Below are 26907 nucleotides of genomic sequence, written 5' to 3' on the forward strand. Positions count from 1 at the left end.
ACAGAGTACAAAAGAGAAAAGGAGGAAGGAGTTGTTGAGGAATGTGAGGTGCTAATGAGGAGCAGGGGCGAGGCAGCCATTAATTCACTTCTGTTTGATCACCTATTCCTGCCAGAACTATGTATGGAGAGACTGGAATAATCCTAGTATTGTAGCCTATCCCAAAGGGCTGAACTGAAAGTCAGAGAGCCCATACATCTGCTTTGACATTCTTATTTAAAGGATTCATAAATTCCTCCACTGTTCTACAGGGTGCTCCTCTCCCATTGTCTGTGCTGCAAGCTCTCAGTCTTCGAAGCTGTCTGTGCTTCTCAGCCTGATCTTCTATTTAGACCAAATTTGGAGGCAGTTCTTTTTACTGCTCTTTCCTGTTACATGTGATTTGGGCTGTCCTGCCAATCACTGAGTGTGGGACAAGAGCAGGGGCTTGTCCATTGACAGGGAGGAGGTTCTGGATGCTGCACAAGTTATCATGGATCTGCAGAGTCTCAACGAAGGGATCTGAGCCCTGCTACTTGTCTTTTAAGACTGAAATAGTGTGTGAAGGGAAATAGTAGGATAGGGATTGCCAGTGAAAAGAAAAAGAACAAAAATGGCCCGGGAATGAAAAGTTGACATACACAACTCCTCATTGAACATGGAAACTGATCAGGAACTGGAAGAAAATACTGGAGTTCATGGGCCAATAGCATATTTAGGTAGCGCTGGCAAAACCAGATTGAGGAAAAGAATTCACTTTGCTGTCACACCTCCTACATAGCCAAAGAATTGAGGGAGGAAGCAGGAGCACTCAGTGTGAACACATCAGCTATGGATGTGACAAGAACTAAAAAAACCCCAGGAAATTCAAGTACAAAATTAAAACAGAATTAAAACAGAAAGGTAAGAACACTTACCTTTGGAATTTTCTGTCCTTCCAAAATACTTAAAATCAGAAACATAGAAAATTATTGTTGAAAGTATTTCAGCTGCATAAATATATCATATACCAACCAGCCATCTCTGTGCTCTATTTAAAAACTTACATACCTCCAACAAGCTACCCATCTTTGCAATGCCAGAAGGAGTTTTGGCTCTGATACATGCGGTGCTGTGCTAAATGTAGCGCAGGCTCTGGCCACAGAATGTATACTTGCCAAACTTTATGTCCCCTCCATTCTTCCCCATTAAAGGGAGGATGTGTGCTAATGTATTTACAAACAATTCCAGGGGTGAAGGTATGGGTGTTAATGTCTTTGAAATGGGTCTTAATGTCTTTACTAACTTCAAGCAGCATGTTTTTTAGAGACCTAGACATCTTGGCTCCTGAAACAGACAAGTGGGAATTTCTGAACTTTGGGCAGCAGGTTTGTTACAGAGCCCAGACTCCTGAAACGGAAAAGCAGGTCTGCAGAAACCTGGACTTCTGAACTTTGGGGTAAAATGTCAGGTTCAAGGGGGGATATGTGGTAGGTGGTTGGGAAGGCTGTAACTTCATAGTGCCTCGGCCAGCGGGGAAAGGAAGAGGGCAGTGTGCGGCTGGGACCGGGAGTTTAGGGTAAAAGGAGCGCCCTCCAAACTCCCAAGAGAGAAAATCCTGCACTCTTGTGCTCCAGTGGACTCTTCTCCCTTTATTCGCATAAAGTTGCAGGACTCCTCTGTCTCCTTTATGAATACTGGCTTTTCATAGCGTGATTTTCCGTTCAACCATAGAACGAGTTTGGCCCTACATTTATGCATCATTAAACACACATTTTCCATTTTTAAAGCTCTTACAATCCTGTTGGAAGCTTTCCTGTTTAGCACTATTCTCAATCCTCAAGCTCTTCAAGTGATACCTGTGTGCCTGAGCATCAGTTCTTTTAGAACTTTTGTGCAGGTGGCTCGTTTTGTTGGTGTTCGGGAGGGAAGAGGCGAAGGGAACTCTGGAAAAACTCTGTGTACAAAGGGGCCGGGTCAGCCCTTGCAACCGAGGGAGAGCTGGGACTCTTGCAAAAGCAATGGCCCAGCATTGCTCTCTTTGCAGTCCATCTCTCATTAGGTTTTGTGCTTTTGAGCTCCCAGACTCCTGTGATGTGGTCAAACAATAATCCCTGGGATTTGTATTGTCATAGAATCCCAGAATGGTTTGGGGCTGAAGGGCACATTGAAGGTCACCTAGTTCCAACCATGGGCTACACCACCTTCAATTAGACAAGGTTGCTCAGTGACCCATCCAACTTGGCCTTGAATATTTCTTCCCTTTTTTTTTTCTCTCCCTTCACTATGCAATGGATTGCTGTTCTTCAAAAGTGCAAAAATGAGCTTGACAATGCAACAGAATCCACGACAAACTCAGCTCTTTCAGCAGGGGTTAAATGAGAACAGCTTTTTAACACTTTCTCGTTTCCACACGGGGAAATGGAAAAGTGCCGAAGAGGTTTTGGGAGCTGTTTTTTACAGGCAGCACCCCGAGTACGAGCGGTTCTGCGCTGAGACTTTGCCAACAGCGCCATTGACAGCAGCCCCGCAAGGCCCCGCGGGCAGCGCCGCTCCCCGGCTTCCCCCCGCCGTGCGCACGCGCCGGGGCGGCGCCTGCGCGGCGGGGCGGGCGGCGGGGCGGGCGCGGGTCTGCATCCGGGTCGCCGCCGTGCCCATTGTCTGGGGAAGGGGCCCGGGGCTCGGCGGCGCTGCACCCGAGGGCCCCTGCCCGCCCGCCGCCCACCCGCGCAGGCTTTAGTAAGTGATCCGCAGCGGTTCTGCCGGCCCTGCCCCGCGGGGGTGCCGCTGTGCCCGCGGAGCGCTCCCGCCCCCGGGCGAGCGGGTGCATCGCCGTCCCTTGGGCGTCCCGCGGTCCCGGCTGCGGATCCCCCACCCCCGCGTCTGGTCGCTGGCGGATCACGCCGCGGCGCGTCCTCGGGGGATGCTGCCTGCTCCGGGGGCGTCTGGCGGCCCCAGCGCCCGCCCAGCCCTGCCGGGGCTGCGGGCAGCCCGCGGTGAGCGGTGCCGTGCGGTTCCCGGCGCCTGCAGGGAGCACCAGCGCTCCGCCGGGAGGGCGGACCCTGCCCTGCCTCACCTGTGGGAGCGGGTGTCCCCGGGACCCCGGGGCGCCGCATCTGTCGGCTGCTCTCGGGACTGCCCCTGCCTGTCACGCCCGTGCCGCCTTGTAATTTACATGCCCTTAGCGATGCTGAATTCTCTTTATGCCACCCAGTAACAACACTGTTTTTTTCCCTGCAGTGGACCGCAGTTCGAAGAGGAGACAGGTGAAGCCTTTGGCAGCTTCGCTGCTGGAAGCTTTAGATTATGATAGCTCTGATGACAGTGATTTTAAAGTTGGAGATGCTTCAGGTAAATATGCTTTCTCATCTCCTCGGTTCAGAATTATCTCATTTTTGGTTTATGGTTGCTCATTTAATATCATATAGGAGGCAGAATGCTTGTAGTGAGTCTGCTGGGACTTGGAGCCCCTTGAAGGGAGTGATTTGATTGGATAACTGGTAATCAATAATTCAGTTGTGATTATTTTTTTTAGAACAGAATGATTGTGAAACAAGTTTTGGTGTAAACATTTGAGTAGCTTTTCTGAAGACTTCATTAATTGTATTTATTGCTTCTGAGTTCTGCAGAGTAGGGATAATTTTTGGAATATTCACTGTATTTAGCATTGAAACAAGAAGAATCTAAAGCCATTTTGTTTCAAAGAAGTCTAGATAATAGTTTGCTTTGGACTTAGGAACTTGACTTTTTCTTGAGGTTAATTCTACTCGGTGAGTAAGAACCTAAAGCAAAAAGATAATCTGTTCTGGTTTTAATTGTTTTTTTTTTACAATAGACAAACTTAAGGTGTCCATTCAGATGGAAATATGCAGAAAAGTGTACACATTTCATACTAAAAGGAAGTCCTTACCGTAGTCTTTTCTATATGTGCAGTTTCTTATATCTGCAGTGAACATTCACAGGAACTGAAAATAGACAAGATGGCCAAAATAAAATTAGTAAATTCAAGTATATTGAAGGAAAGGAGAAGAAGAGATAGGACCATGTTGGTCAGTAAACTGCACATTGGATGTTCTGTGGCATATGTTGAGGGAAATAAACCAGAGGATGCAGGATGTACAAGATGTGAGGGAAGCATTATGGCAGCTTATCAAATAAATTGACTTTGTTATTTGTGCACTGGGGATGCTGATGTATGTGTTGTGTGAATGTTTAGTGCAAAAATATTCCCATTTAAAGGCTTATTATTTTAACATTTGACATGTTCCTCTGTACTGATGAACTTAAAAATGCTTAATACTAATTCACCCAGTGTCAGATATGCCCTAGTGCTCCTTGTTTTTAGTTTGTTTTGGTTTGTTTGGTTAGTTTTGTTCTTCTCACCACCTCTTTCTCTAGACTTAGACATATTTCCCATAGTTGTTCTGACAGAGTAGGCTGCAGTGGCTTAAGAGAGTAAAACTGATGTTATCTTATCAATTTAAAGACTTTTGGGGGCTTGTTTCATCTACTCTTTTAATAGTGTTCTGAGGCTTTTAGATCCTTTGTTTTGAATAAGGATATAATTTGCCATAAAAGGAAGTGATTTTTAATTACAAAAAAAAAAATGCCCTGTTTTGGAGCAGTAATGTAGGCAGGATTTGAGGGAAAAGGGGGATTGGAAAGGGAGTATGGGTGACGAACACATAATTCACAGCAGTATATTAGTTGGTCAAAAGGCAGTCATTTATTAAAAATAATGAATTCAGCTTCCTGATTCAACAGTGTGTGAGTGCAGGAGATTAATTTGCAATTGCTAACCTTTTTGACTTTTAGGATTTTGGATATATACTAGAGGGGGCTGGTCTGTATCTAGTCCTGAGTGTATTTCAAAATCAATTTCATTTTGAGGAAGTTGAATGGATTTTCCTTGAAATATGCCACACTTAATTGAAACAAGCATATGGGGAAAAATCCAAGTTCTTTTTAAAATGTTTTTTTCTAATTGCTGTTTTGTGTTCTTGTATCTCATGAAGTGTTGTTTTAGCATTTCTGAACCTATATCTATCATTTGTAGGTGAAATTAATGTTCTGTTTAATGAAACTTAAAAATTGGTGAAAACACTTCGAAACAGCAAGAGAATTTGACATCTTATAATTTATTCAAAAATTTTCAAAAAGAAATTTGTGAGGGTTTAGAGAAGTTGAGGAATAGAAAGTTACTAGAAGTGAGAATTTTTAAATGTAATACAAGTTTAAATGAATAGTTGCAAGAAATCTTGAAGCAGAACATCTGTACTGGTTTAAAATGAAGCTCATATAACATACTGTTAAATTTGTTTGCATTTAGTCCATTTCTGTTTGGCTGGAAGAAGTGATTTAATAAAGGGACTTTCTCATACACACACACGTATACACAAATATACATATATAGGATTCTCCATTAGTAGCCTGTTGTGAATCAGTATTTAGTATTTGCTTGAATTCAAAATAACATTGTATAGTTTGCTTACAAAAGGAAGTAAGTGTGTCAGAAATAAGAATCAGTTTGCATTGAATATGAGCATAAATTCTACTATGGTAATTCCAGAGCTCCATGACATGTTTATGTTTATTCCATTCACAAATGCACGTATAGGTGTTTAAAATAACAAAACAAGTTGAAAAATTGGGTTAAAGGATTATTTAAATATGGAGTTAAAAGAATTCTGAAGTTGTTTTCTCCCTGATGACTGTGTTGTGGCCATATGTGTGAGCTTTACGATTTCCAGTGATATGTACTAGTAGATGATACTGTGCAAATATATGGGGACTGAGCCCAGAACACCTAAACTTTTATGCAACTTCATTGTCCTGACAGATTTCTGGGATTATGCATTATAGTAAGGATTTGAGAAGTTGCTATTAAGTGCATTTAGGAAGCAGCTGGCATTTCTGAATTTTTGTTTTCAGAGTCCTGGCACCTTGGTAATTTTTTTCATTATAAAAAATATTTCAAATCACTTTCAAATGATGATGATCCCCAGGCAACATGGACTTCTACTTACAGTGTAGTTAATTTCTTTTCTTTTGGATTTAGGTCATACGAGCAGTCAGTTGGCCTTTTCTGCTTAAACGATCTCAACATTCTGACATCTCTTTAGAGAAATTGGTTCTGGAGCAGTTACCTTGTAAATTTACTTAATGTAAATAGTTGTCAGGCCTCTGGGATTTTCATTATGTTTATACTGAACAAAGTAATTTTTAATGGCTTCTCTGTTTCTGTTAGTAATGCCATATGCTAAAGTACTGTATTCTTCTGGGTTTTGTAAACATCTTGAAAAAATTGTTCCATGAGAAAGACTTTCACATGTAATCTTAATGTGGGATCAATCAAAGAAACTGTCCCTTTGGAGTCAGAGTATACAAACATGTGACTTGAAATGATGGTGCTGCAATATACTCAGCTTAAGACTTTTAAAAGTATCTTTCACAATACACATCAGTTTCCTGAAGTTTTGCTTTTAAGTTAACCAAAGCATGCTTTGGGGAGTCCTTTTGTTCATTTTTTTTTTTTTTTCTGCAATGGGAACAGCTGGAGATTCCCTAATGTCAAAAATCAGAGTACAAATGTAGAGTAATTCCCAGCAGGACTCCAAAGCAAGAATTTACTTTTCTTGTCTCTCATCGGTGAATTCAGTTTTGTCAACTGGAAAATTTCAGTTTTTCAGTATACTGAAATTGAAATCATACTAAGGAATGTAGTGGTCCCTGAAAAAGAACCGTGTGAATTTAAGGACTGGTTCCTATCACAGTGTAGCTAAGAAGAAAATAACTGAATGCTGCCTTTGAAGAACTCAATCCTGTTGTCACTGCTGCTACTGGTCTTGTTGACTCAAATTTCTACATACATTCTTTTAAGGTTTTTTTTGATGTTGAGTGTGAAGTCTGACTTGCATATATATTATGTACTGTTCTTGCAGTTGAAGTCAGTAGAAGATCCGTTTAAAACAAGTAATGATCTACATAAATATCTATTCTTAAAAGCCTGTGTCTTGATCTAGAAATAAAAAGTTGAAAATATCATTATCTTTATGTAACTTGTTTCCTCTTAGCACAATGAAGATTACACTTTTTCTTTCCTATAAAGGATATTGTAATATGCAGAAATGTTTGTGAAGGATCAAAATACTGTAGTGTTTAACAGCACTGAAATCTTGATGAAGAAACAAATGTGTTTGGTTTTTTAGACTAAACTTAAATGATAGGCAAGAGTAAAGTTGTAAGGTGTTTCAGTAGACAGTGAAGGTAAATGAAAATATTGACTAATTAATTATTAGTAAATTATTATGTATTTACATATTAATGTGTAGTTCCTGAGACTGGAATTCACAAGGGCTCTTTATAATTGAGAAAATGGGAAATACCTGCATTATGTTCTTTTGGAGTATCTTCATCCCAGGTAAAACTTTTGACTGTACAGATGTCTTCCACCTTAAGTAAAACTTAAGTAAAACTGACAAGATTTTCAACTTCCATTTTCTTTGGTAACACTGGGATTTCTGTTATTCCAGGTGCTTGCTGACAAGCAATTGGTAGGGCACCCAATTTCATCAGTGTTCTGATGTAACTGAGGCACTTCCTAATGACTCAAGTCAAAATTGGTGATCTTTAGGTTTGAGTGGTTTGGCAGCTCATTGAGTAGACATCTGCTGAAATGTCATATAAATATTGCTGATGTGAAAGTGGGGAAGCTGCTTACTATATGACTTTCATTTGTTCCCTTTCCATCATTTTTTCTATTAAACTAAATACTTGTTTTCTTAAATGTGTTCTTGGGGATCAGTGGTCAGTTTCTCCTCCTGCTTAGTCCAGTCTCCATCTGCAGTTAATACATATTAGATACTTAGTTTCAAAACCTTATTTAAGAAGACAGTTTCTCTCCACAGAGCTGTAACATCTTAATCTACAAATCTTGGTTTGGTTTTGTGTCTTCTTAGTAACTTTATTTTGGATAGTTACATTTTTTTATCTGCCAGCACTGCCAATGTTGAATTGCTGGTAGTCTGCCAGTGTTTAATCATCAATACAACAAAATAACATAGAAAGCCGAGGCATATATCTAACTGGTGTGTTAGAGTCTCTTGGAATTATGTTGCAAGGGAGGTATTAAGCCTTTAGTTCTTGCTTATAGCTTAATTGACCATAGCATAATGGACCTCTGTGTCTAATAAACAAATGCGGTCACAATTTTACTAGTTACACAACTCTGCCTTTGGTATTTTTAAAAAAATCTTATTTTCCAAACATGATCTAGGTTTTTCTGCCTCTTTTTTTACATCCAGTTATTAAATATTGTAGATTTCTAGTTAGTTTAAGCATTTCCTTAAGGTATTATGGAGTCTTTATATATGATATCTAGATCAGATGTGTAGGAAGTACAGCTGCTTTAACATGTTTGGTATAGCACATATGCAAAGGACTTTTTGTGGTACTGGAGCTGTTCTTCTGTAAGGAAATTTATGGAGAGAAGCTGCTGACAAACACTTTTAGTAGTACTTTCCACATTTCCATCCATCAGGATGTGGGCACCCTGGGTGAGGGATTGTACATGGTGCTTAACATGGTGTTTTAGCAGAGATCACTAGGTAATTTCACATAATCGTCAAAGGCTAGTTGTTTGCCTTGTGATTGGGGGAAAAAGAGAGTAAAGGATCAATAGATAAGATGGTGGTAGTTGAGTGACATTAACTGATCCTGCATCCTGTTTTTTGTTACTGCTCTCAAAAAGAGGGCATTGTGAAAGCCACTCTAGCTAGGCTCTTTGTCACATGATGGCTAGATTATTATTGAATAATATTATTTAGCAGTGATAACTTGGTAGTTGCTTTCTGTGTTGTGTACTTAGCTTTTCAGTGTTCCAGCATCCTTGATTGTAGTTGTTGGTAGCTTTCAGCACTTTGGGAAGACTCAACCAGATAGGATATGGTGTGAATAGAAGAATTTTCTAAAATGATTCCAAATGCTTCTTGTCTACTATTTGGAATTTGTTAAGCTTTGTTAGTGGAAGAGGCAAGTCCAAAACCAAGTCCATGATTGCCTTTAACCGACTTATCCTTTAGAGTTCACTCAAAACAATCAATAAAACTGTTTTTTAAAGAGCTGCTTATTAAGCTAAATATTGCATTGAGGAACCAGACTGTCTCCTGTGAGTGGTTGGCCCAGGTACTGATGTAGTGCAGCACTTGCTATCTGTATACATGAATTTTCTTAGAATCTTGAAAAAAATAATTAAAATTGTGGGATGTCATATTTAAAATTGTTTGTAAAATGGTCCTGCATAAAACCCTGTGAGGCTTTTGTTGTTGTTGACTCATGTAATGATGTCAGTAGGTTTACCCTGAAGTCTTGTGTATAATACATATTATACAAGACTCCACAGCTGAGTGGAGTGTTTATTACTCTTTTTTTTATATGTTAATTCTGTAGCATAATGTTCTGTACTTTTCAGAATTATCCTCTTTAGATTTGACTGCCACCTGCTGTTGTACTTAGTAGAGCTAAAGATACATGGTGTAGAGGAATAAATGATGTCTTTCTCCCAACTGTTAGCTCTCATATTTGTCCTCAATGGAACTCTGTATTCTTCACTATTTGATGATGTATCTGGCCCCATCTTTCACTTAGAGTAGCTTTACTTCTCTCCTATAGAGAATGACATGATATGGTTACCAATTTGAAAGAGCCATTCTTTAAGCATTTCTTTCAAGGAGAAAATTGTATGCTGCAGCCTCTTCCTCAGTAAAAGTGCAGTTGACAGAAGAAGACCTGCAAAAATTGCTGTTATCACAGAATAGCTCTTTCTAGAAAAGCCCCTATCACAGTGGATGCATTCAGTTCAGGGAGAGATATCTCATACTGTAGATATCTGTAGTGTGTATATGAATGTATAAAGGAGAGTAGAAAGCAAAATGTGCAGGCAGAAAGCAAAGAGAAATTGAAGGAGAGAAGTGGATGAAAATAGTGTTTATTTGCTCTTTGCTTAAAATATTGCATTGTGTAGTATTGATGCACAAGAATCAGTGTTACTAAATTAGAGTGCTGTTAGAGATCAAACTATACCAAGACTAAGATCTCCTTCAAAACAAAATGAAAGCTGAAATTGGCAAGAAGTCTAAGACTGTTTAGAAATGCATCAGCACAGTTAAAGCACCAAAAGAAATGTCTACCATAGAATTATGGTGGGGAAATAATGAAAGCTGAGTTATAAATTTCAGTTAATTTTAACATGGCAAAATCTTGTATTACCTTATTTACAGTAAGACAAATAGTGCACACAGGCACTTGGCACCTGTGAAATGAGATGCAAAATACATTTTGCTTTGAGCATACATATGGCATTTAATCTGCGATATGTCTAGTATGAGAGTATAGCTTTAGGAATTACTTGTAAGATGTTTATGAGAACTGGGAAGTATCACAGAATTTTAGATTTGTGTAGTCTGGAAAAGACCTTTTAAAGTAGAGTCCAACTGTTACCCTAGTGCTGCTAAGCCCACCACTAAGTTATGTCCATAAGTGCCACATCGACACATTTTTTAAATATCTCCAGGGGTGGTGACTCAACTACTTCCCTGAGGAGAAACCTTTTCTGTCAAGTTTTTCCTAATGCCCTACCTAATCCCCCCCTGTTGCAACTCGAAGCTGTTTCATCTTGTCGGAACACTTGTTACATGGGAGGAGAGACTGACCCACCCCTTGCTGCACCTTCCTTTCATGCAGTTGTAGTGATAAGGTCTTTCCTAAGCCTCCTTTTCTTCAGACTTCTGCTCCATACCTTTCACCAGCTCCATTGTACTTCTGTGGACACACTCCAGTGTCTTTCTTGAAGTGAGGAGCTCAGAATTGGACACAGGATTTGAGGTGTGGCCTCACCAGTGCTGAGTACTGGGGGACAGTCACTGCCCTGTTCCGGCTGGCCACGCTATTGCTGGTACACTTCAGGATGCCATTGGCCTTCTTGGCCACTTGGGCAGATAGTGGGTGTTGTTAAGCCAAATGTCAACCAGCACCCCCCACCCTTTTCCACTGGTCAGCTTTCCAGCCCTTCTGACCCCAGTATGTAGTGTGCCATCATCTTGATGGCGTTTCAGATGATCTACTCCGGGGCCTTCCAGGGTTGGCTGGCAGGACTGACTGCAGTTCCCTGGATACTCCTTCTGGCCCTTGCAGATGGGTATCACATTTTTTTAAATTTCTAATCATCTGGGACCTCCCTGGTTAGCCAGGATTGCTGGTAAATGATTGAATGTGGCTCTTTTGGGCCCACAGACCTCTGTGTGTCTGAGATACATAGCAGATCACTGACCATTTCCCCATGGACTTTGGGTGCTTCATTGTGCTCCCCGTGTCTGCCTTCTAGTTTAGGAGGATTGAATACCCAGAGAACAATGGATCTTGCTGTTAAAGACTGAGGCAAGGAAGGCATTAAGTACCTTGGCCTTTTCCTCATCCTTTGGCTCTGTTTCCTTCCTCATTCAGTAAAGGGTGGAGATGGTCTTTAGCCTTCGTTTTGTTGATTATGTATTTATTATCTTTCATAGCAGTAGTCAGATTCTAAGTTCTAGTTGGTCTTTGGCCCTTAATAATTTTCTCCCTGCAAAAAATGTTTCTCCCTCATGTTGTCCCTGTAGTCCTCTTGAGTTGCCTGCCCCTTCTTCCATAAGCCTTAAATTCTCCTTGTTCTTCTGAGTTCCAGTCAAAGCTCTCAGCTGTCTCTTCAGGCACATCAGTCTTTCTCACTGCTGGCTTGTCTTTCAGCACATAGCAGTGGCCTGCTCCTGTGCTTCTAAGATTTCCTTGAGGAATGTCCAGCCTTCCTGGACCACCTCCCAAGAGACTTTGCCAACCAAGCCTCTCAACAGTCCGGGATAGAAGTTCTGCTGACCCCCTTGCTTGCTTCTCTGAGAACTGAAAATTGCCATTTCAAGTTTGTTCTGTCCAAAACATCCTCCAGTCATCACATGACCTGCAACTCCTTCTCTGATCACAAATAACAAGTCCTGTGGGGTGTCTTTGCTCGTAGTTTCCCTCATTGTCTCTGTCAGGCAGTTACCTTTCACACGCTCCAGGAACATTCTGGACCGGTTCTGCTCTGCTGTATTGTGTTTTCAGCAGACATCTGGTAAGTTGAAGTCCACTCTGAGAAGAGGGCTAGTGTTTGTGAGACCTCTCCCAACTGCTCATAGACTATTTCACTTTCCTCTTCATACTGGTTGGGTGGTCTTTAACAGACTCCCACCAATTTTGTCTTGTTGGACTTTTCCCCTGAGTCTTACCCTTAAACAACAGTATTGTCATTACACTCTAGACAATCAAAACACTCCCTAACATATGGGGCTACCCTACCACCTCTCCTTCTTTGCCTGTTCCTTTTGAAGAGTTTATAGCCATCCAGTGCAGCACTCACTGCCCATGTCTACATGGGTGGCAACTATGTTGTAGTTTTACTGCTGCTCAGTGGCTTTCCTCTCCTCCTGTTTGTTGCCTGTGCTGTGTACATTGGTGTAGACACACTTCAGCTGGGCTATTGATCTCACCAACTTTTTGGGGGAGCAAGCCCTAAGTCTTACCATGACAATTTGCCATCATGTCCGTGTTTTCTAACACATAATAACCCTTGTGTCTTTACTGCTGCATGGATCTCTATTCCCTACCTCCACTGAAGCGATGGACCGAAGAACCTTTCTAGCATGTTGTCCCCCATACAATGGTGTGCTGCCTCCAGACATATCTCTAGGGAACCTGGGTTTATTACTTTCCTCCTTCAAATCTAGTTCAGTCTTTCAGTGAGCCCTATTAACTCCTATGCAAAGATCCTTTTTCCCCTCTTGGTATCTGTGGTGCCCTGTCTGTTGCCAGCAGGCCTGATATCATATAAACTAACCCATGATCAAAAAACCTTTAAAGATAATCTGAGTTAACCCCTGCCTTAGTCAGAAACTTCTTTCAGTAGACCAGATTGTTTAAAGCTCCATCCCACTCAGCCTTGAATATTTTTGGTGATGGGGCACCAACAGGTTCCCTGAACAACCTGTTCAGTGTCTCACCATGCTCATTGAAAAGTTTCTTGTGTCCAATCTAAACCCTACCCTCTTTCATTTTAAAACTGGTTTCCTGTTTTCTGTCACCATTGGCCTTGGTAAAAAATCTTTCCTAAGCTCTGTTTTCCCTGGAGCTTTCTCCAAGCTGAACCACCTCTTGGAGCCTGTCTTCATGGAGTGTTGTAGCCTTCTCACCATTTTTGTGGTCCTTCTGTGGAGGTATTGTCTCTTAATAAGGAAAGGATGAGAGAACTAAGCCTGTTTCTCCTTAAGAAGAGACCACTGAGAGAGGACCTCATCCATGTCTGTCAGTATCTGAAAGGAGGGTGTTGAGGATGGACCAGGCACTTTTCAGTGCCAGGCAATAGGACAAGAGGCAGTGGGCAGAAACTGATGCACAGGAGGTTCCACTTGCATCTGAGGAAAAAGTTCTTTAGTGTGCAGGTGACTGAGCACTGGGGCAGATTGTCCAGTGATATTGTGCAGTCTTCCTCACTGGAGATATTCAAGAACTGTCTGGATGCAATCCTAGGCAGACCCACTGTGGTCCCTTCTAGCCTTACCCATCCTGTGATTCTGTAGCCAAACAGATTATTGTAACTTGAAAACGATTTTTTGGATTGCGTGTTAGTTAATACTGGTTTTATTTCTTGTGGATGCCTGACTCATGTTCTACTCTTTCAAAACTTCAGTTAATTATCTTGTACTTTGATTACTACAATTAAGGCTAGTAGGTGTAGAGAAATGACTGAATTATGTTTTTATCAAAGACTGTAGAAAGCTCATGTTTTTTCTGGATCTCTAAATGTTAGAACATATGTTGGAGACCTTTAGTTTCTATTAGCTTGTAAGGGGATGGATAGCTTTGATGTCGTACTCAGTAACAGTAGCACGTCTGTAAGGTATATGCTTTTTTGTCAGCAACATATAATCTCACTGAATGTTTCCACATGCAGGTATATGCTGAAGAAGGCAAAACTGACCATTTTATTGAAGGAACAATTGGATAATCATTGGCAATGTTCTTTGGGGTGGAAAAGAATGCCACATGAAATGATACACTGCACACCTTCCTTAGTGTCTGTTTATTTGGATTTATACAGAGAAATTCTCAGTGTAAGGTGATACTGAGTGGTGGAGATCTTTGGGTTGTAACTAAAGCAGTTAAGATTTTTTTTTTTAATTTGTGAGCATTGACATGTTTCATCCTTGCTTCTATATGACAGAATTTGACTTTGAGCAAACTGGAAACTGTAGCCACTGCCTAATTGATCTCTGCATTGGATCAAGAAACTATATATATTTTTTTAATTTTTTAAAAAATATTTTCTGAATTTTCCTTCATTAAAACAATACTATGAATGAAAAGCAGTAGGTGCATATAGGATGAGAGATAGCAAGGTGGATGCTGTTTATAAAGTTTAACGAGTTCACCTGTCATTTTTCAATATTTTTACTTGTACTTTATAGTAAGAATGTCTCTTTTTTTATTTAAAAATCTTTCTCTGTTCTTTTCTGTTGCTCGTTTTGGCAATTATGTTTTAATGAAACAGTACACACAGGACCATATGAGTGGTCTAAGGTTAACGCATTGTAGTGCAGCTGCAGTGCTGAAAGAGGCATAGTTTGTGGGATGAATAGGTGAACTAACCTTGGAAATTAAAAGAGCCCTCAAACCCAGAGAAACAAAGATGTGTTAAAAATGATGGTGTGAGATTATCCATATTATTATTATTAGAACTAGTTATGTAAACTCTTCATTTTGCAATTTCAAACCTCTTCTATTGGATAGCTATTTTATTTTGAAGATGTAGAAAACACCTCCAGAAATTAAAAACTGGAATGCTTTCTTTAAGATGTGACTTCACACGGAAATTACTCTGTGCTACTGCTTTTTGTTAATATGAGCTGCAGTTCAAAGGAACATATAATGCTCATTTAATAAGTTCTACCATCTTTTTTTTTTTTTTTTTGGCATCTTAAAATGCACTGATGTTTAACAGATTCTCAACATAGCACTCGAAATAGCAGTATTTGGACACCAGCTGAAAAAAATAGGTGGAATACCTTATGAGGGAGAAACATGCATCATTCTTTTGTTTAACAACTTGCTTCAAGAAATTTTATTTTTGGGGGTACATTTGTGTCGGAACTTTTTTTAAATTTTCATATGCTCAACAGATTCTGAAGGAAGTGGTCATGGGAGTGAAGATGCATCTAAGGACAGTGGTGAAGGTTCCTGTACTGAGTCAGAAGAAAATATCTTGGAGGAGGAACCGGCAGAAGAGAAAGTAGAAGAGCAACAGGCGAAAACCTCCACTGAAGAAGAAGTGCCAACAGCAGACAAAGAGGTAATTAAAACTGAAAAGAAAGAGCAAGAAGATGAAGAAGAAAAGCCAAAAAAGAAGAAAGAGAAGGAGAAAGCAGCTGAACCTGATGCTGTTGCTGATGAGCAAACAAATGAACCAAAAAAATGGAATTTGCGCAGGAACCGACCTCTGCTGGATTTTGTATCGATGGAAGAACTAAATGATATGGATGACTATGACAGTGAAGATGACAATGACTGGCGGCCTACTGCTGAGAAGAAAAAAGGAAAGAACGCACTGAGAAAAGAGGGGAGTGATGGAGATAATGAAGATGATGAAGATGATGGGAGTGGAAGTGATGAGGATGACAATGATGAGGAAGGTAATGAAGAAGATAATAGCAGCACGGCTAGCGATGGAGGATCCAAGAAGAAGAAGAGTAAAGTTCTTAACAGGAATAATGCAGATGATGAGGAATTGACAAATGATAGCCTGGCTCTTTCACAAAGCAAGAGTAATGAGGTAGTGCAACCAACTTTCTATAATATATCTGTTGACAAGTGGAAACTACTCCCCAGTAGCTATTCTATTAATATTAAAAGTTAAACTGATTGGCTGGGCTTGTGTTCACACAATAATAAGTGAAGCAGGAAAAATTATGCTAAATAGGCACTGCATATTAAATAACCTTGCTTGGACCATTTGACCAATCTAATGCCACTAAAGTCATTAGTGGGACTTCTCTTGGCTTTACAGAGATTGGATTAGTACTAAAACAAATAGGAGGTCCAGTATGCAAACCAACATGTGTTAGCAAGACTCCTAGTCCTGTTTTAGTGCAAATGTTACATATCTGTAATGTTATGAAAGTTAAAGCATCTGTGACATAATCATAAAATAGATGAATGAGGCATTATTCTTTGCCCTTCTTTGTGACAAACATCAAAGTCTGAACAAAGTTTACTTACAGAAGAATTTTAAGTAAAAAAAACATTCATGCTAGGTTTAAAATCAAATAGAATAATTATGATAATTTATGTTGGATTTGCTTATAATAGTCACAAATTAACTAACTTCTTACCATACTACATACATACATTTGGGTACTATGATTATTATATTAAGTATTTTCTGATTGCAGAATGTGAATATTATATAAGTGTTTAATAAAGTAACCTTTTTTTCCCTATGCACAATTACAGTTGCCTTGAAGATTGTGCCTGTGAAAAATTAAGATTGGTATCTTTATACCAATATATATATATATATATATATATATTTTATATATCTATATATAAAATTACTTGTCACTGTGGCTAACTTCATGTTCTGCAGTACCAAAATTCTGAACAAAATAAAAAGAATTGCTATAAAATATTCATTCAGTTTTCAGGATATAATCACAATGTCAGCATAACATTTGAAAAATGGTAGTGATATGAAATTATTTAGAGTTCTACTGTTCCCTTTAAACTTGGTTTAAATATGGAAAATGACAGGGAACTAAACAGTATTTGGATTTGGTCCATTTTAGATACTTCGATAGGTATTATATTTATATATTATTGCAAGTGAGCTCTGCTGTCTTGACTACTAGCAATAATTGGGATTGGGAAAAAAACCTATGATTTGTTTGTGTTTTTTTAGTTTTTTAATTTTTTTTGTATAGGCATCTTCTTTCCTTGTCAAGGCTCTGTGATTCTAGTTCAATTACCTGCATTTTCTTGGCTCAGGAGCTGAAAGTGTTCTACCAATACTAGTGAACAGAACTTGAAACAGAGAGAGGCAATTTTCTTTCAGAGTTGCTTCCTGTATCGGAATGGAGACATGTGGCTACATTCTTAGTGATCTGTTCTTCAGTTTAATTTGCACTGGCTTGGAAAACAGACCTGTTTCAGAAACCCACAGCTGTCTCTGATGTATCTTCTTCAAAGCTTCTTAGTATACATAGATATCATATTCTATTCTTGCCTTAGATTTAGAACACTGATCAGAACATAAAATTCAAAAATTTGAAGTTCAAATTATAATTTTGTAACTGATAATTTATCTTTATAGCATGTAAGGTGCTGTACTGATCATGAGTAGGTCTTTATCAAGAGGTCTTGCAAAAGTCAGTATCTATAGACTGAATTATAGACTGTAATTTTCAGATTTCTGATACTCAATGTACAGTGTATTATAACAGTATGCTTTCCACTGCTACAATATTTTAAGTTAGTGAAAATGGAAAAAGAGTAAAAAAAGTCTTGTCTAGCAGACACATCTGGCAAAAATTTCATCACACTGCAGAAACGGAGCTTTCAGAAAATGGAGTTCTTAGATGTTCAAATCCATAACAAATTTAGGAAAGAATGTCCAGGTAATTAGTTCTGAACATATAGTAGTGTCCTTTATATGAATTCTTTTTTTTTTTCCTTTGCTTATTTTTGGAGGATTGAAACTGGGGGGTGTTGGGGAGGGGTCGTGTAGTTCTTGTGTCCCTTATTTGTTTACATTTGACAAAAGTACTTTGAGGTTTGCATATACATTATTTTAACATGTGCTGTAGTTAAATACTACGTGCTTTTCTATAGTATTATGCACAGAATGCAAACTTAGCTTTCTTTCCTGAGGTAATGCATCATTAGTAGGTAAACTGTGCTTTTCTGTTTTTATAATTATTACCTCTTTATAGGACTCTTCTATTCTCAGTGAGGTGGTTATTGTATTTTTTATTTTTTTTCCCTTTAAAGTTAAAAGTCTGTGGGCATATGGCTTGAAATGCTCACTGCAGAAATGGGAGTTACACAGTGATCCAGCTGAAATAGTTTCTCCCACTTCAGCAGGGAACATGACTTGTTCAGGAGTTGCAGCAGTTAGGATTATATTTAAAAGTTTCCTTGTTTTGGATGAGTCTCTCAAGTGCTTACATAGACTAAAAGCAGAGGAGAGCAGTACACTTTCCAAATCACTCCCTCTCTGTGCCTGCATAAAAATAGAAGTTGCTCAGCTGCTTTGTTTGACCTGGTAGCTGTCTTCACATGAGGTGAACCTTAATGGTTAACATTAGAACAAAAATTTGGTACTCTTTCATTATTGCTTGTTTGTTCCATTTTTTTTGGTCCATGTTTGCGTGTTATCTCACTGCCTAGACATCTAGGCTCCGTATCGGTGTTATTTCGGTGTTTTTACATTTCTGTCTCTTAATTTAAAGTAATACTTGATTTTCTTTTTTTTTTTTTTAATTACCAGACCTTGGGCTTCTATAGCAGTAGAGATTACCATTTTAAACTTCTCTCAATGAAGCTAAATAACAGTTTAAATTAAAGGTACTGTCAGAAAAAACAGATCTCTGTAGAGTTGTGACATACATCAGTGAAATCTGTGCTGTAGCACAGTTAATCTGCCAAAGTTAGGGAGAGTCCACTGCCATTTTCCTATCTCTAGCATAAGAATGGTAAGGTAAACATGGGTATTTTGGGTAATGATGGGCTGCAGTAATGTCCAAGTTTATTGTTTTCCTCAAAATACTTTGTCCTAAAAGGAAGATGTTGGAAGAGATCGTATGTAAGTCTGAACTCTGTATCAGAGAATCTTCTAATTTTCACAATTAGTTATCTTCTGGTAAGCAAAGTGACTGTGAATGTTCTTTTCTACTTCTACCTAAGCTCATGTTCCCTTAGGCATAGTGTTGTTGGTGCTGTATTTTATAAATGGGAGGTTGGAATTAGAAAAAAAATGTTTGAGAGGGCATTTTTCACCCTATTTTTTTTTTTTTTAATGCCACAGCAGTTTTGGAATATTTTCACATCTTTGATGTTTTGAATGGTACCATTAAACTCTCAGCCTCTGCTTTGAAACTATTGCTGTTTCTTTGTACTGCAGTGGTTATTTTTCACTACTGTGCTTATTTTCATACTTCCTTATATGCCTTCATATTACCAATAAAGGTAGTTCAAGCTCAAGTATAAAAATGAATATGTATGGAGGCTGTAAAACTGCAGAAGATACAGTGGCTCCGTCCCACCATGATAATAGTAAGAAGACAGTGTTCATTAAGAAAACTAATTTGACATATAACTTTGTTTGGTTTATGAAGCACTTCTCTGTGTTTTCTTAGAAAAATTCCCCACAAAAACCCACAATCTATTTAAGAGCCATGGTTCATAGTATAGGTTGCCAGAACAGGGCAAATCCTTACTCCTGTATATCATCAGAAGAACATACAGTTTTAATAAATCATATGATTTTGCACAGATACACATGTTTGCATTAAAACAAAACCATACAGAGTTAATAATTTGTTATATGTTATGTAAGTGAAAACTTGGCAGGCTTGTATTAGCTGTGTATTCTTGGATTTTTCAGATCCATTTGATTTTTTTAAATTTTAAGAAGATGAAGTAACTTCTCTGAATGTTGGAATATTTGAAAGTCACCTTTGGCCTTTTTTTAAATCTTGATTTTAAATGATTTCTTAGGTATTCCATTTTGTAGAATGTAAGTGGTTCAAAGACATATGTTTCTGCCTTGAGGAAATGACTCTCTGACCTCTGGATCTTAACAGGTCTATAGGCTGCATTGAGATCCATGCATCCCAGCTCTTGTATTCATGGAGGAAGTGTTTGAGCATTTTGACACCAAAGAAGCTTCTAGCCTTTTAAAAATAATGTTCCATGGTTTTTTGCTTGTTTTTCAAAAACTGAACAAATAACAGATCTTTTGCTTGCTTTAAATAAAATTGAAGTTCCTGGCATAATCCATGTGTCTCCATTTTTCAATATTAGGACTCATTGATCCTTGAGAAGTCTCAAAATTGGAGTTCCCAGAAAATGGACCATATTTTGATTTGTTGCGTTTGTCTTGGAGATAACAGTGAAGATGCTGATGAAATAATCCAGTGTGACAACTGTGGAATAACAGTGCATGAAGGTAATACAACCCTTCATTCTCATTGCAGGAGGAGAGCATATGCTTTGCTTTTAATAAAATTTTGACTTGCTTTCTTCAAACAAAACCTTTCAGTGCTGGGTGATATTTTTTTGTTATACTGCATTGATCTTTTTTAGTGGTGTAACACCCATCTTCTACTTTGGCAAAGCAAGTACAAGAACCTGTGGGATGGGACATAGTGTACAGATACTGATGCAATGAATGACAGTCTGCAAATATTTGAGCTATATACTGTATTTTCAGTGCTTTAGGATATTCTATTAAAGTGTTTTGTCTTATCTATTTCAGTATATGAATTTGATTGCATAATTGAGATATTAGATAATGAGAACAGGAGGCCTTCTAAAAAGAAAGGTTATTTCACCTATATTTTTACTGTACCAAAGCAGCAGAGAGAAACGGAAGAAGAGAGGTATTCTCCATGGCATTTATTTATAAGTGAAAACAGCTAGTCTTGAACCTCCTCATAATTTTCACTGACATTTTAAAACAGGGGAATTTTCAAGTTAGAATATACTCAAGTTGTACTTTTGCTGATTTCCTTCAAAACCTGGACTCTGTGTGTGTGTAATAAATGTAGGCAATCTGATTTTAAAGAAATACTCCAGAATAATAATTTAGATGAATGTATTGAATTTTAACAACTTTACATGGAATATGAGATTGTATTGTGTGTTGCTGCTATTTCTCTGCAGATTGGAAGGTAGGGGAGATACTAACACAGAGAGGCACACCTCTTTTGTTAAAACACAAAACTTTTTTTTCTCATTAATCAGGTTGGGTCTTTTTTACTCATATCCTGTACTATTTTAGGACTTCACCCCTTTTTTTTCAAAGTTCTCCCAGGAAAGTGAGATTAAACTACTTCAGTTCTTGAAATAAAAAGAAAATAGGCTTTCATTCTTCATAAGTGTACAAGGCATTTATTTAATGTGACTCCCTTAATTTATTTTTTTTTTTTTTGATGTGTTTAGAATGTCTTTCTATGTAGAAAGTGTTTTTATAAATCTCTTACACTTCAGTTTTCTCATACAAGATAGAAAACTGTTTCAAAACAGTATTTTTTATGCATTGGGATGTAGTTCAGTTCTTTGTTTGACATCACTTAGGAAACCAAGGATGGAATTTCTGTCCTGCTGTTCAGGATGGAATTCCTGTCCTCCTGCTCATGTGCCTTACATTGTGTGTCCATGTGTACTTTTAACTCTTGAACCTGTTGTGGTCTTTTAAAGATCTAATCCATACTGTCAATGTTGCTTAGAGAGCAGAATTGTTGACCTAATTTATGATGAGCTGGATCACACTCCAAATGCCTTTGAGGGCATTAGTCAGGTCTTACTGGCTTCTAGAAGTGTTAGACTCCTAAATTTATGTGTCTTGCAGAATTATTTCTTTTCTATGAAGTTTTTTGGAAAGTAATGTGCAGAATATATTTGATTTGAGATGCAGTAACTATCTAAAAGTTAGTTTTATAGAATTGTGATAGATCTTATTTTTCCCGTAGCACTGTCTAATATTAATACACGAGGAAAAAAAAAGTGTCTTTTGCTGATAGTTATAAATGCATACTTGAGAATTCCCCAAACATTACATCCAGTCAATACATCCAAACTCTAAAGCTGTGGAGCTCCCTGAAAGTTCTTCCATAAAATTTATTTAATGATTATAACGATTGCTAAATGAAGAATGATTGTGATGAAAAAATGATCCTCGGCCACTTCAGAATGAAATGATGGTAAATTTGGTTTTTATTCAAAAGGAGTACTTTAAAAATCCCCAAAAGATCAGTTCCTCATTTTACTTAGTTTACTAAATTTCTTTCCTTACAAAAGTATGACTATGGCTGGCTTTCCTCTAGAGGAAAGTAGTTCCATAGTTCAAAAGTCACTTGAATTTTAGTAGTTCAGAATCTGTTTAAAAGTAATGGCTGCTATTCTTTTTACAGCATTCCCTGTAAGATTCCCTGTAGTCCCACTGATACAAAGAGTGCAATCTGTGTTTCTTTTGTTGTCATTGCAAGAAAATAAAATAGATTAATTAAAAATATTCAATTTGTTAGTTTGCTCTGATAAGTTGTACAGTGTGTACCAGATAATTGACTATAGGTGTTGGTTAATTTTTCACGTTTGTGTTTGAATGTTTAGTTAGGTCTTCTCAATTCATTTTAATAACAAATACTTGAAAGTGTAAATGAAGTAGTTATAAAGTTCTGTTTGAATAGGTGAAGTCTTAGAGGAAAATAAGCAAGTTGTGTATGTGAAAGTAATTGATGTCTGTGATAAAAATGCAAATTTCCACAGTAGCCATTTGAAGCTGAACAATTTGGAATTTTACGTGACACTTTATGTGTATGTTTCATTGCTAGATATGTATGAATATAGCTTCAATATAAATGGATATTTATTTTCCTGTGTTTTTTTGTACTTGGATATTTTATAATGATAAGTAAGGGGAAGTGCTATTTTAAACCTAAGCTTTTTTTAGTAATTTGTTTAAATAATTGCTTGCAACAAATAAAAATATTACTGTTGTGTTTAAACCCGTCAGCCACCAAGCTAAACACAGCCACTCACTCACTCCCGCACCAGCAGGATCAGCAGAGAATGGGAAGGAAAAAAGCTGGAAAACTTGAGAGTTGTTTAAGTAAAGTTTAAACTGTAAAGACAGTTTAATAAACTGCAAAAACCATACCCACAAGCAAAACAAAACAAGGAATTAATTCACTGCATCCCATGGGCAGGCATGTTTCAGCCATCTCCAGGAGAGCAGGGCCCCATCACATGTGACAATTACTTGGGATGACAAATGCCATCACCCTAAACATCCCCCCTTTCCTCCTTCTTCTCCTCACTTTGTATACCGAGCACGATGTCATACAGCCTGGAGTATCGCTGTGTCAGTAGGGGAAATAGAAGAGGCCTTGGCTCTGGGCATGTCCTGCTCAGCAATAACAAAAACATCTCTGCATTATCATCACTGTGTTCAGTACAAATCCGAAACATAGGTACATGTGAGCTGCTGTGAAGAAAATTAATTCCACCCCAGCCAAACGAAGAACAGTTAAAAAAAAAAAAAATCAGGAACTTTTGAAGCTTTAGTTTGTTTCAGTGATCTTATATATACACATATGTTCAAATGACTTGGAGGTTTCTGCATGCCTGCCCAGTGGTCACTGACTGTTTATTTCTGAATGCACAAGTAGTACATAAAGACAGCCTGTCATTAAGAAGTTGCAGTCAAAACCAAAATGCAGTGCAAGAGTTACTTTTTGGTCCTTTTTGCCTAATCATTCAACTCGGCTGATCTCCAAATTAGATTGAAAAGTAGTTGAAAATGTGATTACTGTGTAATCATACAAACATGGCTTGAAACCTTGAGAACTATTTTTTAATGTTAATAGAAGCAAGGTTTACTTTTAATATCACTGGCTTTGATCTGTAGTTTGGAAATGTCTACCCAGCTCATAGACATAGACGTATTCACAGTCATTTGTACTCTTATACACAGCTTCTTGGTAGTTTGAAAAATTATTTCCAGTACTAAGCGAGTGTGTTTTGTTAACACGTTGAAATCTGAGAATTTGTTTTTATTTTTTCAGGTTTCTTTTAGCATTTAGATTGCTATGGCTGTGGATATCATGCAGTGTCCAGAAATTTGTTTTAATATTTGAGCTTTTGAGTTTTTCAGAGCATGGTATAGAATGAAGAGTCTCCTATTTATGAATTGGATAGAAATCAATGCAGTGATGTTTACCTGCATTCAGGAAGAGTAATATGCCCGTTTCTTGCAATGTGATTTATTCTAAAATGCCTAAAGCAAGCTGGTGGAATACCACAGGGATTTTCTCCATAGTTTTTGTGTGCAGTTTCAAGTTGTATTACGAATGAGCCTGTTTTCTCTTCTCTGTTGCATGGTAAATAATTATGTGGAAGGCGTGCACTCCTTTCACAACCTACTGGTGTCCCACCCAGGATCCCACATAAGTATGATATTGACAATTTGTTCTTCTCCCAAAGACCTTATTTTCTTCTTCTCCTTGTTGACTCTTGCAAGAACTGTTTTGCTTCATAGGGAATGGGTTTTATACCCTTGACTTATGCCTTGGTGCTCTGTTTGTGTGGAAGTTTCTGTCTACCACAGAACCTTTCTGGTGGCTGAAAGAGGTTTCTCTATGACAGCCACCTCTTTTAATGTGAAGTTATTCATTAGCTGAGAAAATAGCTCTGAGTCAAATCTACTTCTTCTGGACACCAGGGCTCCTTCCTGGGTATTTGGTGCTACCACCTTATCCTTTTGAGAACCTGGTGCAGCAGCTGCCTGTTCAGTTGTGACTTGTATTCCTGCTGGATTGCTTGTTTGCATTAATGAGCTGTTACATAAGGTCTTCCATGGGAAAACCACCACAATAACTCATCTGGGAACAACTCTGTCAGAGCTCATATGGAAGCAGCAACATGGCCAGGAGTTAGAGGGAAATTTTCATTCAGACCAAAAATCATGGACCCTTAATAAATACATTTACTTGACTTACTGAAGAGGTTTGAGATTGTGAGAAATTCAGTTCACTTTCAAATACAACTGATTACTGTGTGTTCATATCACCTGCATGGCCTGCATCAGTTTTCCAAAAGCTGTCTTTTTGCTGCAGACATGTACCCAAAAATCTATGCTTAGTGGAGTAAATATCTGGTTTCAATTTTAGCTGCCTTTAAAACTGCGTAAGTAGCATAATTTCATACCCATTCTTATCCAATGCATTCATCTGTTAGTTTGAAAAGCCTGTGGTTAATTCATAAGTCCATCAATTAAAAATGTGTTCTCATTTCACGTATCAGCCTATCCCTGTCATATCCTCCCTCTCCCCCCTAAAAAAAGGGGAAAAAAATCTTTCTTACTGAATCTATGCAGTTGCTTTTCAGAATTTTTACTTCTGTATGAAGATAATTGTCATTTCTTTTTATAAAAATCTTCTTTAGACACCAATCTGTCATTTTGGATAAATGTGTTTGTTCTAAGATCTTGTAATAGTAGGACACCCCCAACTGTGTTGTCAGTTTTTTTGACATCTTGATTGCAGTGTGTCTGAAGATGTCTGGCACACGTCATAGTATGTGCCACACGTGTAGGTAGTACGCTTGCCAGTTGTTGCCCTTGGGTTAGTTGCTATGAGTTAAATAAAAGTTCTGCATGTTTTGAGCAGTTTATTTTTCACCTCCTATCTTTGTTTCTTACTGTACTTCGATGTGTATGTCAGAGAATTAAAAATTCTCTTGCTAAAAGCAATAGTATTGTTGCCATATGCTCAACAGTGTAGTAAAACACTATTGCATTTTAATTTTGCCCCTTACTGTGGTCTGCTGCTGTCTGGTATAAAAATCCATTTTTCAAAATCATGTACTTTAGTACTTTCCATTTACTAAATAAAAATATTGTTCTGAATTTATGATGCATGAAATTATTAATGTATTTATTTTAAACTGTTGCTCCAATTAAGGATTGAGTGAAATATATTTTGAATACTATGATCTCACAGCATTTAATATTGCTAGCATACTCTTTACCATATAGTTTGTGTTTCAGAGTGTATATATAGATATAGTTGGTGTGTGCAGATATCCTCTTTGGCAAAAAATTACCTTCCCAGAGAAACAGAGGACCAACAGCAGCTGTAACAAGAATTAGGTCTCTGTTTCTCTCAGTGGTATAAATTTCAGAAGAATTGTTTTAATGGTGTTATTTTAAAGTGTGTGCAGTTTCTTTTTATTGACAATCACATGAAAATATAAGCTATTGGCAGAGTAAAATGACTTCAAAATCAGGCAAAAAAAATGTTTGCTTTCTGTATATAATGGCATACATTCAGCAGACAACTTGGCTGTAATTTTAATACATAGATGCCATTAATGGAACAGTAAAGTGGTGTGAAAATTTTACCTTCTTGAATTTCATGTGTTTAAATTCATAGGACAGTATTATACTAACCTGGTTTTATTGTTTAGTGTTAATGGTGTTAAAAAGAGGTGTCAAAAATGGAATTATGATACAGTAATCTAAGAGTATACAAACATGAGGTTTTAATGAACTTAAGTTCAAAAGTAGCTCTTAGGGGTATTCTGAAGACCCAGTCTTCTGAATTGTTGTGAATGTTAAGGAAAGACAGCATGCATTTTAAGCAAAGTGTTTAAAAGTTATTTTATTTTCTTTAGTGTATTTTCCAGTCAAAGGGGCAGATGGTTGACTTAATGCCAAGTAGGTCAGAGCTGCAGTGATAGTACTTGGAACCAGACATGTCCTTTACAGGTTCTGTATCCTTCCCCCTGTTCTCCTGTGAGGCCTGAAGTAGTCACTGTCTGTGCAATTGGGATACTTTTAGAGGGGACATAAAGGTTACCTCCTGACGCTTTTACTAAGTGAACCCTCGGACTGCATTCTGTTTCAACACCAGCAATTCCCAATAATTCATTCAGAATGGCTGGACTGAGCAACATTAAATGGATCTTCAGTGTAGCCACTTAATACTGGGATGGAATGATTTAACAAGTAGCAGGTTTGTGTCTGCATATCTGTGCCTTTTGAAATCATGAAACTAATACTTCTTAAAATTTTTGGTAATTGGAACAAAATAATTTTTTCGCCATAGCAAA

At 38.0% G+C, this 26907-nt stretch overlaps 1 protein-coding gene across 7 annotated transcripts in view; it reads left to right on the forward strand.

Moving 5' to 3' along the window:
* Positions 1–2563: 2563 nt before the first annotated feature.
* The window catches only part of PHF14 (PHD finger protein 14), a 162416-nt gene continuing 138072 nt past the window's right edge, over positions 2564–26907 (forward strand). For all 7 annotated transcript variants that reach the window (XR_004495784.1, XR_004495786.1, XR_004495785.1 and 4 more), the window contains exons 1-4: positions 2564–2697; positions 3199–3309; positions 15201–15850; positions 20098–20242. Coding sequence is in view for 4 of the 7 variants with exons in the window: in XM_015618064.3 (XP_015473550.1) it covers position 2697; positions 3199–3309; positions 15201–15850; positions 20098–20242 (907 nt within the window). In the remaining 3 variants the exon portion in view is untranslated. The remainder of the gene's footprint in view (positions 2698–3198; positions 3310–15200; positions 15851–20097; positions 20243–26907) is intronic.

The sequence above is a fragment of the Parus major genome, chromosome 2 (genome assembly GCF_001522545.3).
Source record: "Parus major isolate Abel chromosome 2, Parus_major1.1, whole genome shotgun sequence".
Lineage (NCBI taxonomy): Eukaryota > Metazoa > Chordata > Aves > Passeriformes > Paridae > Parus > Parus major.